Here is a 13,979-nt window from a genome sequence, read left to right as displayed (position 1 = left end):
AGATGTTACTTTGTTGTTTATCTTATCTGTTGGGGTGTGAATGTGGTCAGAGGAGGTTCTGTTGTAGTTGTAGAAGTATTCTGATAATGTCTCTTTTCTCTTGTTTTACAGCCCTGCTCCATTCCTCAAAGTAGAGGATTTTTAATTAATTTTTATTTATTTACATATGGAATTTTACGTAAGCCATTATCTTATCTGTTACTTACCTCAACCTGTGTTTACTTCTTTCCCAGACCCGAGAAAAAGGTATCTTTTGCACAAGAATTAGATTCTAGACATGGAAAATTATAACCAATTAATCATTTTTCCATGTCTAGAATGGAAAGTCTAGATTCTAGTCACTGGGGTATCGTCTTAAATTCAGAGTAGTCTTGGATTAGGGTAAATGTAGTACTTGAGAAATGTGGAAAAGCTCCCCCCACATATTATACCTCAGTATGTTGTTCATACGTCTATACTCTAATCGTCATTTGTCTATGGGTCCTGGTCCTGCTCCCATTGCTTTAAACATGAGAAAGATTATACCCCCAAAAAAGTGTTTGAGAAAATCATGAGTGAGGCAAAACTAGGAAGCACAATAGGGAAATTCTGTGGAATCTTAACTGCAACTGCCACAATATCCTTATGTGGAAAACGTACAGCTCTTTAGCCTAGTTGGTATTTCTTCCAGTATCCAGCCTTCTGGAGCATCAGTGCAGTGTCCCAGATTTAAAGAAAAGCTATAATCTATTTTGATTGTTCCAGTGCCATTCTTACCACTTAGAAATTTAGGGCTAGATCCTATTCTACCTATTAGGTGCCCGAGCGAAATCCTCTCTCACCATGCTCACATCCCTGAAAAATGTAGATGGATTCTCCCTCTATTTGCTATTTTTGTAAGTTAGTTTGAAGGCTAGGAAGATGGTATGCTACAAAGTAGATGTGTTAATATTCTGCCAATGTGCTAATGTTCAGCAGGGTAGAAAAGGATCATACTTAGACTGGTGGGGTAAGATTTGGCTCAGGCACCTAATAGGTAGAATAGGATCTAGCCCTAAATTTCTAAGTGGTAAGAATGGCTTGATTATACCTGCTAATCAGGTACTTATGGGCATAAAAGTGATCCCAGTGTAAAAAAACCCCATGCAGTGAACATGTGCATGTGCAGCGTGTGTGGTTTGCGGCACCATAGATGGGTTTGTGGCACTGCGGACCGCCCGCGTGCTCTCACCTGGACACACTTTCTGTCTCAGTAAAGAAACTTTCAGCTGTTTAATGCAATTATTACGTCTGTTGTGTTTGCACAGCACTGAGCACAAGATGGAGGAGGTAATGCACAACACCAGGAACAATACTCACTTTCCTACTGCCCAGAAGTCCCATCTCAAGAATTGGAACCAAAACATTTTGAATAAACAGATTCAATGAGGCATTCCTATGGGGTTTTTAAAAATCTACTGAGGTTTCCCCTCCCTTCACCCCTCAATAATACTCAAGCTAAGGCCATGAACTTTCTTATCACTCCATGTTCTCAGTTACTTCATTATTTAACATGCCCATGCCTTTCAAGGCAACATTTCCTGATCAGAGAGCAGCCCTGTTGTAAACAGCACGTGCCACTCTTGTTGGATGAAGTGCTTTTAAATAAATCAGTTCTGCACTCTAATTGTTTCCTGCTGTTTGCCAGAAGATGCTTTCTGTGTCTAGCTGTTCTCTTAATCTTTGTCACCTCCTTTACACCTGCTCAGGCTTTTCTAACAGCGACAACGAATTCCCAAGGCAGATGGCTTGAGAATCAAATAATAAAGCTCAAGTCATTTGTGAGGGCAGGCCTAGTGATCATTCCCTGGGAGCTCACACAGCATCACGGCAGGGAAGGCACAGCCACCTTATTGATATTCAGTTCTCCCTCATAACTAATTTTCAAAGTTTAGGTCAGCCCCTCCCAAGCCACCTTTTCACTTTGAAACATGTCTTTTCACAGCACGTTGCATGTTATATAAAACTAGCTCTGGCTGGGGGGCGAGCGAGCATCCAGAAATGTTCAGAACCACGGGGTTGGACCTTTTTGGTTTTTCTGTTGGAATAAAAAGTTAAAAGAATGTCTTTACTTTAAAATAAGGTTGAGTATTCAGCTACGCTCTGCACAGTGACAGCCTTGTACCATAATCACAAGGCTAGAAGGACCCTCAAAGGTCATGGCATCCACTAAAGCTTACCCTGCTCTCCCACTCCCACTCTTTCCACCCGACTGAGTCTCTGTTGACTGGCCAAGCTATTAACCATGCTTGTGCTCAGAGCCAGGGTCTTCTTGATAGGTAGGAAGAGTAACTTCAGGATAACTTGCCAAGGTGACCCCTTATCCTCATTAAATCCTTTGTCAAACCTACTTCTACTATGATACCTGCAAGTCACTACCATTTCGCATTGTGCCGGCAAGTGGGGAGCTGTGCCTTCTCCTTTCCTAGTCTCAGCTCTTCGTTTATCCTCCCTCTCAACTTCCCGACCACAATTTATGTGTCTGCTTAGTCCACCTGCTAAGCCTCAGCTATTTCCTAGGCTGTGTCCTCTTTCAGGAAAGAGCAATGTTCTGACTTCACGGTAGTAATGTGGTATCTAACAAGAGGTGAAAACCTATGCATTGTATTCAGAAGCTTGTGTAAGTCTATCCCAACTGTGCAGTCGGTCCAATAAAAGGTATCACCCACACAAATCCTTGCCTTTTGCCTGGTTCCTGGACCAATCACAGCTACAACATCCCTCTAATATGAGAGAACACAAGGTCGTTTGTAGCGTTCACCCCGTTTAACAGGTTGAGCCAAACATTGGAGGGCAAATCTTGCATTTTACTTTGGCCTACTAACATATGTTAAAACTATGGCTGCCTTGTCACTGCTAGCTTTTTACCTTATTTATTACAACGCGTTAGCTAACACATGGGAAGAACGTGCCTTTTCTCCTATTAAAGACAAGGCTCTACACTGTATGCTCTCTGGGGCAGGTCTTCATTAGTCAGCTCGGAGCGGTCTGAGAAGAGTTACAGCAGAACTGGAATGTAAAAAGATTGCTAATTTTGCTCTGAAGTAATAATGTTTTGTTATAACCTGTGGCTTTTCAATAACTTTCAGCCAGCATTCACAGATTCACTTACTCAGACTCCTCCCTTTGAAAGACCTTACTGCTTTTCCTTTAGCTCACTCTATATCCGCCTCTCGTTTGCTTTTCATACCAAAAGTGAGATTGAACACGTTTTGAAGATAATTTCCAAACAATACAAATTGGGTTTTGCTGTTGTTTGGGAGCAACTGATTACAGCAGATAATGCAATTGCTGGAAAAGCAAGCAGAAATCACATCCCTAATCAACAGGGAATGCAAATATAGAAAACAATTAAAGTAATCAAAAGCCATATTTACCGCAGTTTTTAATTGTCACTTAAAGACATGACAACGCAACGTGAAGGCATAATTCAGTTTAGTTTTCAACTGGGGATGGCAAGTAAGCTTTAAGTTGCTACTGTCAAAACAGGGGTTATTTTTCTACTTCCCAGGGCACTCAGGCATTGCAAGTTCAATGTCAAAATCTTAGAAGAAGCATCTTCCATGAAGCTGCTCATATTTTGGAAAGGGTAATGTTCCATGTTTTAAGCAGTTAGTGAAAATGATGCTTCAGTGGAGAAGAGACCACCCAGCAACAGCTTTCAGACTAACACACAGGTAGTGCCATTACAGAAAGTTGTTCCCAAGGAAATATAAGTCTCTAAGTGACTCACACCAGTGCAAACAGCCAAAGCACATTCTGTTATGTCTCCACTCAATAAAAAAGGGATACAATTCCTTGGATACAATTTTTTTGGGCCAGGGAATGGACTATGTTTTATTTCATTCCCATATTTATTTTATTGCATTTAATTTATTATATGTCATAAAATTCCTGTTAGTGCACCTGTCCAAGTAACTAACCTGAATAATCCAATGAGTTTGTCTCTGTCAAGTTTTTCTTGCTGTACCAGGTTTCCAAACTATTTTGCAGCTATATCCCTCCTAACGGCAATGGACTATCTACCTCTGAGTTAGCCAAACAGGTGCTCTAGGATAAATACAATTCCCTTTGCTGACGAGGTTCTTCAGGTAAATGTGATATCGTTTATTAGACCAACTAAATAGTTAGAAAAATTGTTTTCTGCAAACTTTCAGGTACAAAAAGTCTTCTTTAGGCACAGGGGGAGTTTGGTGCTGCTTCGTGTGCTCTCCGGGGTGGAATTTCAGTAGGCAACATTCAGTGGGGATCTAGAGGGGGAGATGGTTATGAGCTGCGTGTTAGATCCCTTTCCCTCGAGACTGCAATATATATTAGGGGTGTGCAAAATGGGCCGTATTCAATTTGGATTCAACCTGAATAGGGGACAGTGATTTGATTACTTGATTCGGATCACTGTCCCTGATTCGATTTGTCCGAAACTGAATCTGAAGCTTCGATGCTGATTTGGAGAACCAGCGATTTGGCTATAGACACAGTTTTAAATGTTTTTTCTACATACCTTGAGGTACCAAGTGGCTCGTGAATGCTGCAGTACTGGGGTGGATGAAGCAGGGGGCCCCCACGTTTGGCAGCGAACCCAGAAATGGACCAGAAGTACTTCTGGTCCACTTCCGGGTCTGGTGGGGAGTGCGCTGGGGGCCCCCCCAACCTCCCCCCAACTCGGCATCAGCCATGGGGGGACCCTGGCTGCTCCCCCAGACCCAGGAGGCAGCAGCCACTGAGCCAGAGGGGGCTATGGGGGGGAGTGCAGTACGCTCCCTGATGGGACTAGAAGTGCTTCTGGTCCACTTCCAAGTCTGCTGCCGAGCATACTGGGGAGCCCCCCGCACTCCTGTGGGACGCCCCAGCACCGCAGTGTTCACAAGCCACCTGGTACCTAGAGGTTTGTAGAAAAAACAGTTAAAACTGTGTCTACGTCCGAATCTCCAAATCTTTCCGAATCTCTCCGAATCGATTTGGAGGGTTCTGATTCGATTCAGAGAGATTAAGGGGTCTCCTGATTTGATTCAGATTCGGAGATTGGCCACCAAATCAGGCCGAACCTCCGCCGAATCGAATCAGGGACCGAAGCTTCACACAGCCCTAGTAGATATGTAATGCACTGGGAATGTTGTTGGAGAAGACTGGCAATACCCAAATGAACAAGTCTCAGACAAGAGACTGCGAGCTCCTTGCTCGAGAAAACACCTTTGACAGAGGCAATGTCTCCAGTTATCACACGTCTGACTCCAGCAATGTCTGGAATCACCTGTAGTTTTTCACCACAGCTAATTCACAACTAAAACACAGAAGCTGCATTGGTGCTGACTGGTTAATGTTCTCCTAAAGATAGCTGAAGGTTGCATGGCCAGGCTGGTATACTCAAGGTTTTTCCTGAACGAACTGCAAACAAGCAGAAAAAGTGACTGCTTTCTTTTTCTTACTGAGCATGTTAGACGTAGATGAGAGCAATTGCTCCTCTTCCCCAAGTATTCTATTCTCACCCCTCCACCCTTGTCTGATGTACATAAAGACCCCTTGGGGGTGGTTAGCACCAAAGTTATTGAATGAAGACCTCCATGGCTGGTATGATATCAAGCTCTAGGTTGCCACCTCTTCTCAACCTGCCAGTAATGGAATGACTTAACCAGTATCAACAGAGATTGGGCAAGAGATCAGAGCTACCTAACCTAGGGTTTGTATTAGATCCCAGCTCCTTCCGGATATCAAACCACATAGCTGGTTGAATCTGCCCAAAACAGCTCTCATAATGGCCAGCTTGAATTCCACACAGCTCCTAGCTTTGGCCATGTTCATGCTCCTAGTTTAAGCTGCTGTGTGTGTGTAAACAGGATTTCATTTGTATGTATGTTTGGCAAATGGCTCTTCTTTTGTAACTGCCTGCATGTATATCCTCAGGTACTTGTGCATGACTGTTTCCTTCTCTCTGGTGCAAATAACAGTGATAGTCAGGTCCATTCAAGCTTCAGACACGCTACCAGCTCTTTGCATTTTCATGCTTGATCATAACCATGGGTTTACAAATCTATCACCCTGCTTCCTGGGCATAAAAACATCACTATTCACTGCGCTGATATGGATTGGAACAGACTGGCCTTCTCTTAGCAGTATACTTGCAAATTGCTAGGCAGGCAACTTCTTGTATAAGTGTATATCTTTGGTAAGCATGTGTGGTATTCAAGCAGATTCACAATGGGGGCTTTCCTACCAGTCCTTAGTTTTAATGAGCATGCATTTCTCTAGTTACAATCTTCCCCCCGCCCCACCCCACTCAAGCCTGTTGTGGTACTGTTAACATGATCTTATTGTATTGCAATGAGCTTAAAAGCCCTGTTTTATCCTTTTGCTAAATTGACACATTCCTCTGAGGTAGAATGAGGTCCATTATCAGAGATCATCCTGCAGGGATTCTATAGCTAGTGAAAATAGCTTTCTGTTAGTAGATTATTGCGTATTTTTAATGTCTGGGATTTGCAATCCAAAATCTACTTTAGTAATGTACAATTATGAGATAGTGTTCGCTTTTCCAAAGGCACAAATTAGTGTCAAAGGTCTGTCACAGATTTGGATAAGTACCTCAAAACATTTCTGCAACAATTTGCTTTAATAATGTATTTGCTTTATATTTCTTTATGTTCACTTCCCTTCCAGGTTTTCATGAGCTACTTTATTGACAGAAGTGCTCATAAAAATTAAGTTTTATGTGAACATTAGAGAATATTTGCAAATTTGGAACTCGTCACACACCAGAAACCCAATTTAAAGAGTTACACTGGAACAACTGGAAAGCATAGATGATAAATGGTTGCACATGTGCAATGAGCCAATGCAGCTCGAATTTTGAATACCAGTATGCTGCTCATGAACAATTTACAGTTTTTCAGTGAGTAAAGTGAGATTCTGGTTCTGCATTTGCCCATTCAAGGGTATTTTGTAAATGGAGGTTTTGTATATTAACTCATGCCCCTTTGGTAATAATTAAATGCCACACTATATGTATTTATAACATTTGTGGACTCACTTGAAGCTGTTTATAACGAAGTATAATATTAGTGCCAAATAGTTTCAATGCATTTTGCATACTGACTTGCTGTTCTTGTTACCAAGACCTCTTATTCATAGTACTGAGAATGTTTAGCACTCAAGTGACACTTCTCCTCTTCAAAAGACTATTACAAACATCAGCACTATAACCACCAGGCCCCTGACTTCCCAGAAGGTATGGCAGGTAATTCCTATTAGCTCCATTCATGCAAATGAAGAAACCATTTGGGTAACATTATGTGATTTGACCAGAGCCACATATGGGAGTAATTGTCAGAGGTGAGATGATGCCTCTGAAGTTAGTGGCTCCAAGCATGGGCTGAGATCACTAGACCATGCTGAAAAATGTGAAAAATATCATGTGAAAAATACATTCTTTCCCTTTAATAGCACACATGAGGAAGAGAGAGGAGTATAATTTAAGATTCACAATTTATGTACTGATTTAAAAAATCAATTGATTAAAGCTCTGGGTTGCTCTCAAAAGCCATGTACAGATGTTCAGTTTTTACTGGGAAAATCACTGTTCTTCCACTAGAAAACAAAAGTGTGCATTCAGACATTCAGGCTTTTTCTCCCAGAGCAAAAATGGCCATTCCATTAGAAAAATAACCCAGGAACATCCTGGGTTAAATCCCTCCAGGGAGAGTTTCTCCCAGGAGACTGAACATCTGCACTGAGAGCCTGAACTCTAGCTAGCTTCCCCTAGTCTTCCTGCTCTGCTCAGCTGAGTGGCAGGGTGGGTGTTTGAAAAGCCAGTGTGGCTAGAAGCTGGGTTTGCAGGCCTGCCTCTCCACCATGCTAGCTTCCCCTTGCCCCTCAGCTGAGCTGTGGGGGCAGAGATGTAAAAGCCAGAGGGGCCAGGAGCTGGGCTTGGGGGAAACCTCTCAAGCCTGGTGCCTCGCCCCTTCAGCTTCCCTTTGCTCCCTCCCTGCTGCTCAGCTGAGTGTGTGTGTGTGGGGGGGGGTAATGGAAAAGCCAGTGTGGCTGGGAGGTTGGCATGTGGAGGTTTTCCCTAAGCCCCACTCCCAACTTGCTGGCTTCCCCTTGCTGCCCAGGTGACAGAGCACAGGGCAGGGGGAGGCAGGCTGCTGTGTCATGGCAGCAAGGCTTGGGAGCCTTGCCACTGTGGTGAAATACCCCCACCTCACCCTGCATGACCTTGAGTCAACCCAGAAAGTGCAGGGGGAGGCAGGCTGCCATGCCCCTGTGGCAAAGCTCCCAGGGTATTTATACATGTGCTCTGGGAGTGTGCAGGCGGGGGTGCTTTAATTAGAGAAGCTCCAAGAGCACCTTGTGTATCAGTGTTCCCCCCTGCTTAAAAATGGTGGCAGGGTCACTTTAACTAAAGCTCATTTGACAAGCTTTAGTTAAAGCGCCCTGCTGCCATTTTTAAGCATAGGGACGCTGATACATGAGATGTTGGAGTCTGTTGGAGAATGGTAATGACCACGCTTCAGCACACTCAATTAATCGGGCCTGCTCCAATGTGCTGTAATTACAGCGTGTCAGAGCAGCCTCACTCCTTGTGTATAGGTGCCCCGAGAGTGTGGCCACAGTGGCTGAGTGCTCCTCACCTCTCCTTATACTCCTTCAGGTCATCCCAGAGAAGTGCAAGGATCAGGGGCTATTCTCTTGCAGGGTAGAACTGAAAGGGTTTCAGCAGCTTCCAACTGCACTTGACAGCCTACCTCCTTCCCAGACTGGGAGAGAGTAGGCTGTCAATTAATGGGCTCCCCTAAGGGTGGGAGTGGCTCTGGGAAGCCTGGGAAGCTCTCCATCTATGGGGCTAGAGGAACTCCTGTACAGTCCAGCTCCTGGTAGAAATTTCTTCTGGTAGAAATGAACATCTGGATGCAGCCAAAGGCTCTAATCCAGCAATGCACTTGTGTGTGTGTGTGTGTGTGTGTGTGTGTATAATTTTAACCATATGAGTAGTCCCAGTGAAGTGCTTTTCTGGACTGAGGCCAAAGAAAATATCATCCCTAGACTTGAGGTTCAGGTGTAAAATAGGAAAACATCATTTATGAGAGATTAAATTAATGACACTTGTGTGCAGAGCATCCCTAGCATTTGACACCAATACATCAAGCTAATAAAAGATGGTGTCAAAGAGAAAAATGCCTGTGTTAAGCCATTACTGTTAGAATGTAATAAGCTGCTCCTGTCCATCTCACAGAAAGACACTTCAAGCACAGTGATCCTGGCATTTAATTAATTCAACAGTCATGTTCATAAATAGAAGTAAGGGCTAAAACCCTACATCCAAGCACTCTGATGTCTACAGTTTTCACATCTGGCATCTACCGGCACCCCCAGCCCTCTGAATTTTTGAGGAACAATTAATACAAATATGGATCTAACAACATTTTTGTAGTGTGAGATTGGTCCTTATTCTGCCTTTCTGTTTACTTTTAATGTCTGCCCTCTCAAGGGAACTAAGAATGACAATTTTCAGTATTCAAAGGTATGAAGGAATTGGATTATTTTATAAGACTGTAATGGTGACCCCATTTCAGCAGAAGGAAACGCTTCGTATCTTCGTCTCTTGGACTCCTTCGCTTGTAAATTCTTGGGAGATGGTGCTGAACGTTTCGTTATACATCTCTGGCAGCCTCCCTAGGAAGCCATGCCGAGGATAGCTTCTCTAATCTGCTGAAAGACTTGTGTGCCGAGGTCATGTGCAGCACAGTCAGAGGTAACCAGACCTTGTGCTAAACTGGCATGTGGAATGAGATGGGAAATGCTAGGAGAAAGAGTGAGCCCGGAGAGGTGAAAATGGAGTGTGACTTAAATTAGCAGAGTAACACCTCCTCATAATGATACAAAGCTGTTTTCCATTTCAGCTCATTAATTCCTGAGACTTCTCAGTCACACGCTAAATCTTACCATTTACTTCTAGGTTTACGTCAGGTTGATCTTTACACTCAGAGTGATGCCTCTGACTTTGCAAGTGCAAGAACTGCCAGAGGGAACAGAAGGCTCTCGTAAGCTATATAATCCAAGACAAGGAACATAATATTTCCAAAGTGATACTTACATCTACGATGAGGAAATCAAGCCAACACCAGGCATTGGTGAAATACTTTTTGAAGCCATAAGCCACCCATTTCAAAAGCATCTCCAGGACAAAGATGTAGGTGAACATTTTGTCAGCATATTCCAACATGATTTTAATGTTTTTTCGTTCTTCAAGGTAGATATCTTCAAATGCCTGGAAGTACAAAGCACTGATTTGCAATAAGCTCTGTAGTACTACGGTGGCAAAAGTTAGTGCTCTGTTCTGCACGTGTAGCACTGTTTGATGTGAAGTCACAGCTAAAGTATATGTTAAATAGCAGCTTCCCCTAATGCATCTGCTCATTATGAAGATATTTAAAATTGTGTCTAGTTGTGCAAGTGGAGATATAATTATTTACATAATGGGGCTATTTCTTCTGGGTGAGCTGGCTATAAATACAGGGAGACTGGAAGCATGAATGTTATATTCGTGCCAATGGGAGTTCTGCTCCCAAATACCTTCACATGCTTTTGAAAATCAGCACTTTTTACTTTTGATTAAAAATAATCAACCAAACATAGCACAAAATAAATTACTCTCATTTGAAAAATGCTTAGACAGTGAGGGGCTGGCAGGTTCTTCTGAAATGTTCTCCTGGATCACTCTGTTTAATAAAAGGTGTCTTTTCCATGATTTCTAGAACAGTAGTCCAGGCTCATTTCTACCCCAACAGCACCCCATTGTCCTTAAAGGAATTGCAACGGTGCAACCAATTCATGGATTCAGCAAGGAATTTAAGCATGCACTTAACTCTAGGCATATAGCAAACTCCCACTGATCTCAAGTTGAACACAAACTTACGTCATTTATTTATTGGGAATGGGATGACTAAGCATGTGTTTAAGCACCTTTGTTTTCCAGGCCTGATTCAGTAATCATATTTCAGACAGGTACAAATATTCTGCTCACACATATTCTGAACCTAATATTTGTTCTCATCTAAAATGGAACTTAGCTGCATTCCCAGGTATTTTTACACCCGTCGTCTTTCTCAAAGCATTGTATGTACCAGTCACTCTGGGAAGAGACCTTGGAATAGATAACTATGATTCCTAGTTCCATGCTTTGTTCCAGAACTGACTTGCTGGGTAAACTTGGGTAAGTGATTTCTCCCTTGTTCATGTCTATAAATTATGACTAATCAAACTAATTGCACAGGAGAGGCAACGGACTCACTTAGCATTTGCAAGATGTTCTGAGGTCTCTGGGGGAAAGTGTGTTGTGGCATTGAACAGACGAGCTTCTCTGGGTAAATATGATATCTTTCATTAGACCAACTCAAATAGTTGGAAAAATTCTTTGCAAGCTTTAGGGTACAAAGAACCTTGTCTGCCTATGTCCTTAGACCAACACGACTACAACCTATACCTTTGTGGCACTGAATGAGTTCAACCTACTGCTATTATAGCCCCATTCTCAAAGTGACTAAGATATAAGGTATTACACATGCCAAGGTAAAATAAACAAAGAGGATTGAGTTCCTAATTTTTTTTTTTTTACTTTTTCTGAGAAATGATTTTTAAATGAACTTTACTTTAAATAGACACTCTGCAGAAGGACCCTGATACTCTGAAGTGATGAAAGCTTCTCATATCTGACTTGGCTTGGTGTTGCTCAACCAAAGAATGGCTTGCTGTCCAGTTCCCCTCGATAACTCAAGCTGCCCTGTTCCAAACTACTCGGGTGTTGTGAAATCTTGATGAAAACCAGGATTGTATTACATTATTCTTGCCCTACCAGTGTCAAACAAAGCACTAGGGAACAACAGGGTGCAATGTTACTAGAAGAATCCATGCTAGTTATCTTCAGTATTTGCATTTAAATGTTTAAAAATTGGCAGTTACTTTCTAAGGTATCTTGAAAAATTAACAAATATTCCAAACCTACAAAAAAGAATTGCGTGACTTGACATGCACATAGTCACACTGGTCTTTTGCCTGCCGGGACATAGTAATTTAACTTAACAAGAAAGCTTTAGCAGTCTATGGACAGGCTCATGTATAGCCTTTGTGTTTTGGGGTGGCATTTTCACTAGAATCCAGTCTCATAACTCTCCATACAAAAACAATATTTTGAAGGTGTAAAATAACTGTCAGAGAAAAGTACAGAAAACCAATATGCAAACAGACTGGAATTTGTCACAGTCTGTAGGGAGTCACTGACTCTGTCAGATGACTTGCAGCACTTTGCAATTACCGCAAAAAATAACAACAAACTATTTAAAGCCATTTCCCCTCCTCCTTTTCTGCCAACTTTTTAGACGCTGCTATTTGCTACACTAAAACCCCACTGGCACTCAGAAATGAGCTTAAAGGTGTTTGAAAAACAGGAAAAACTAAACTTCTGGAAAGATCCAATGTCAAGGTACTACATTTCCTTTGCAGCAGCTGATCAAAGCATTGGCATATAAAGTGCTATAAAGACCTGCCTTCATATCAGGCACTATTTTCAGATCCAGTTTATGCTTTAGTTTTGAACAAAACACTTGAGCAAGCCCAAAGATGTTCTTGACAGGAAGGATATGGCTGCTGGACATCAACAGAATCAGCCACTGGGTCCTGTGTTTGGGGTATTTTTCGCTCCTGAATCCCACAGTCATTATAGTGTGGTATCAGCTTAGCATAAGTAGCAGTATGCTAGAAGTTTGGCTTACACCTTATCACAGCCATGTAGCTATACCTCTGAAAGTTGTTACTAATGCATAAGCATATAACATACTTGGAACAAAACTAACATGCGTAAAGCACACATAACATAATGGATTGGCAATATAATTAGCTTATAAATAAGAAAACACAAGTTTGAGATCCCTACATTCACTTTCATTGTTAGGGAAAAAAGAGGGTAGTTATGACCTGTCCATGACATGTCCCTATGCCTGTCCATGAACCTCATGGTTAAGGGATGTCTGGGTGATGATGTAAGAAACAGCTCTTGTTCCCCCTAGCTAGTGAAATTCAGCTTCGCCGCCTTCCTTCAGTCTGGTCTTCAAGAAATCAACCCTTGAGGAAGATAACCTCAATGACAAATGTTTCATATTAAGCACCCTCAGCGCCCTTCTTCACACAGTGTGTGGTTTCCACGGGTCCACTCCAGCTGCTCCCATAGGAGTAAGAGTGAAAGATTCTGTCATTTCAATTTCTTACCAATATCTCCATAAGGAACAGCTAGTGACGTTACAAATCGGCACGACAAACCAACATCCTCAGAGAAATAAGCAGCAAGAGGTTTCAAGACTTTTCCAGAAGAGGAATGCAACAAGCCTGACATCATTTGCCCTTAGACAAACCTTAATATGAAATGATGTAAAATTTACCAGAGCTCCACTGCTCAGCAGGATCATGAAGATGATGAATGTTTCGAACCAGCTGTGCTCAACTATCCTGTAGCAGGTTTTCCTCAGCCGCCACCAAATTTTGCCTGGAAATTTTGTGACGTCCGCTGTACAGCATGGGAAAAGTTGGATGCAGGCTGAAAAAGAAGGGGGTGGGAGGGGGGTGGAGAAAGGTCAGTCAAGAATATTTAATGGCCAGAGCCACCGAGAGGATTTCCCAAACATGGGACTATTTGAAAGTTGTTAGTTGACACAGATTCTTCCTTCCTCTTCTCTTTTTTGTCCTTTTCTCCCTTTCATTCTTGTCCTCCCTGCTTCCACTACAGTACCAAAAAACACCAAACACCTGAAGACGACGGCTTACTTTACAGCTTCCTCCCACTGATGTCTAATAGTGTGGAGAGCACTAACAATGATACTCCAGAGACACCAGACCTATCTTACCAGGTCTCAGCAGATGAGACTGCTGACCATAGGGAGGCATGACCAGTACTCTGGGCATCGGGGGGGGGGGGGAGG

At 42.5% G+C, this 13,979-nt stretch overlaps 1 protein-coding gene across 1 annotated transcript in view; it reads right to left on the bottom strand.

The window, feature by feature from the left end:
- Positions 1-13,979, bottom strand: part of LOC109291212 (sodium channel protein type 5 subunit alpha-like) — a 374,712-nt gene that overhangs the window by 50,384 nt on the left and 310,349 nt on the right. The window contains exons 20-21 of the mRNA XM_019508100.1: positions 13,443-13,597; positions 10,106-10,279 (exon numbers count right to left, since the gene is read on the bottom strand). Of these exons, the coding sequence (XP_019363645.1) occupies positions 10,106-10,279; positions 13,443-13,597 (329 nt within the window). The remainder of the gene's footprint in view (positions 1-10,105; positions 10,280-13,442; positions 13,598-13,979) is intronic.

This window comes from Gavialis gangeticus, unplaced genomic scaffold, assembly GCF_001723915.1.
Source record: "Gavialis gangeticus isolate Ggan-Ray unplaced genomic scaffold, GavGan_comp1, whole genome shotgun sequence".
In the NCBI taxonomy this organism is placed as follows: Eukaryota; Metazoa; Chordata; order Crocodylia; family Gavialidae; genus Gavialis; species Gavialis gangeticus.
Note: the sequence above shows the minus strand (reverse complement) of the source record. Positions and strands in the feature narration are given on the sequence as shown.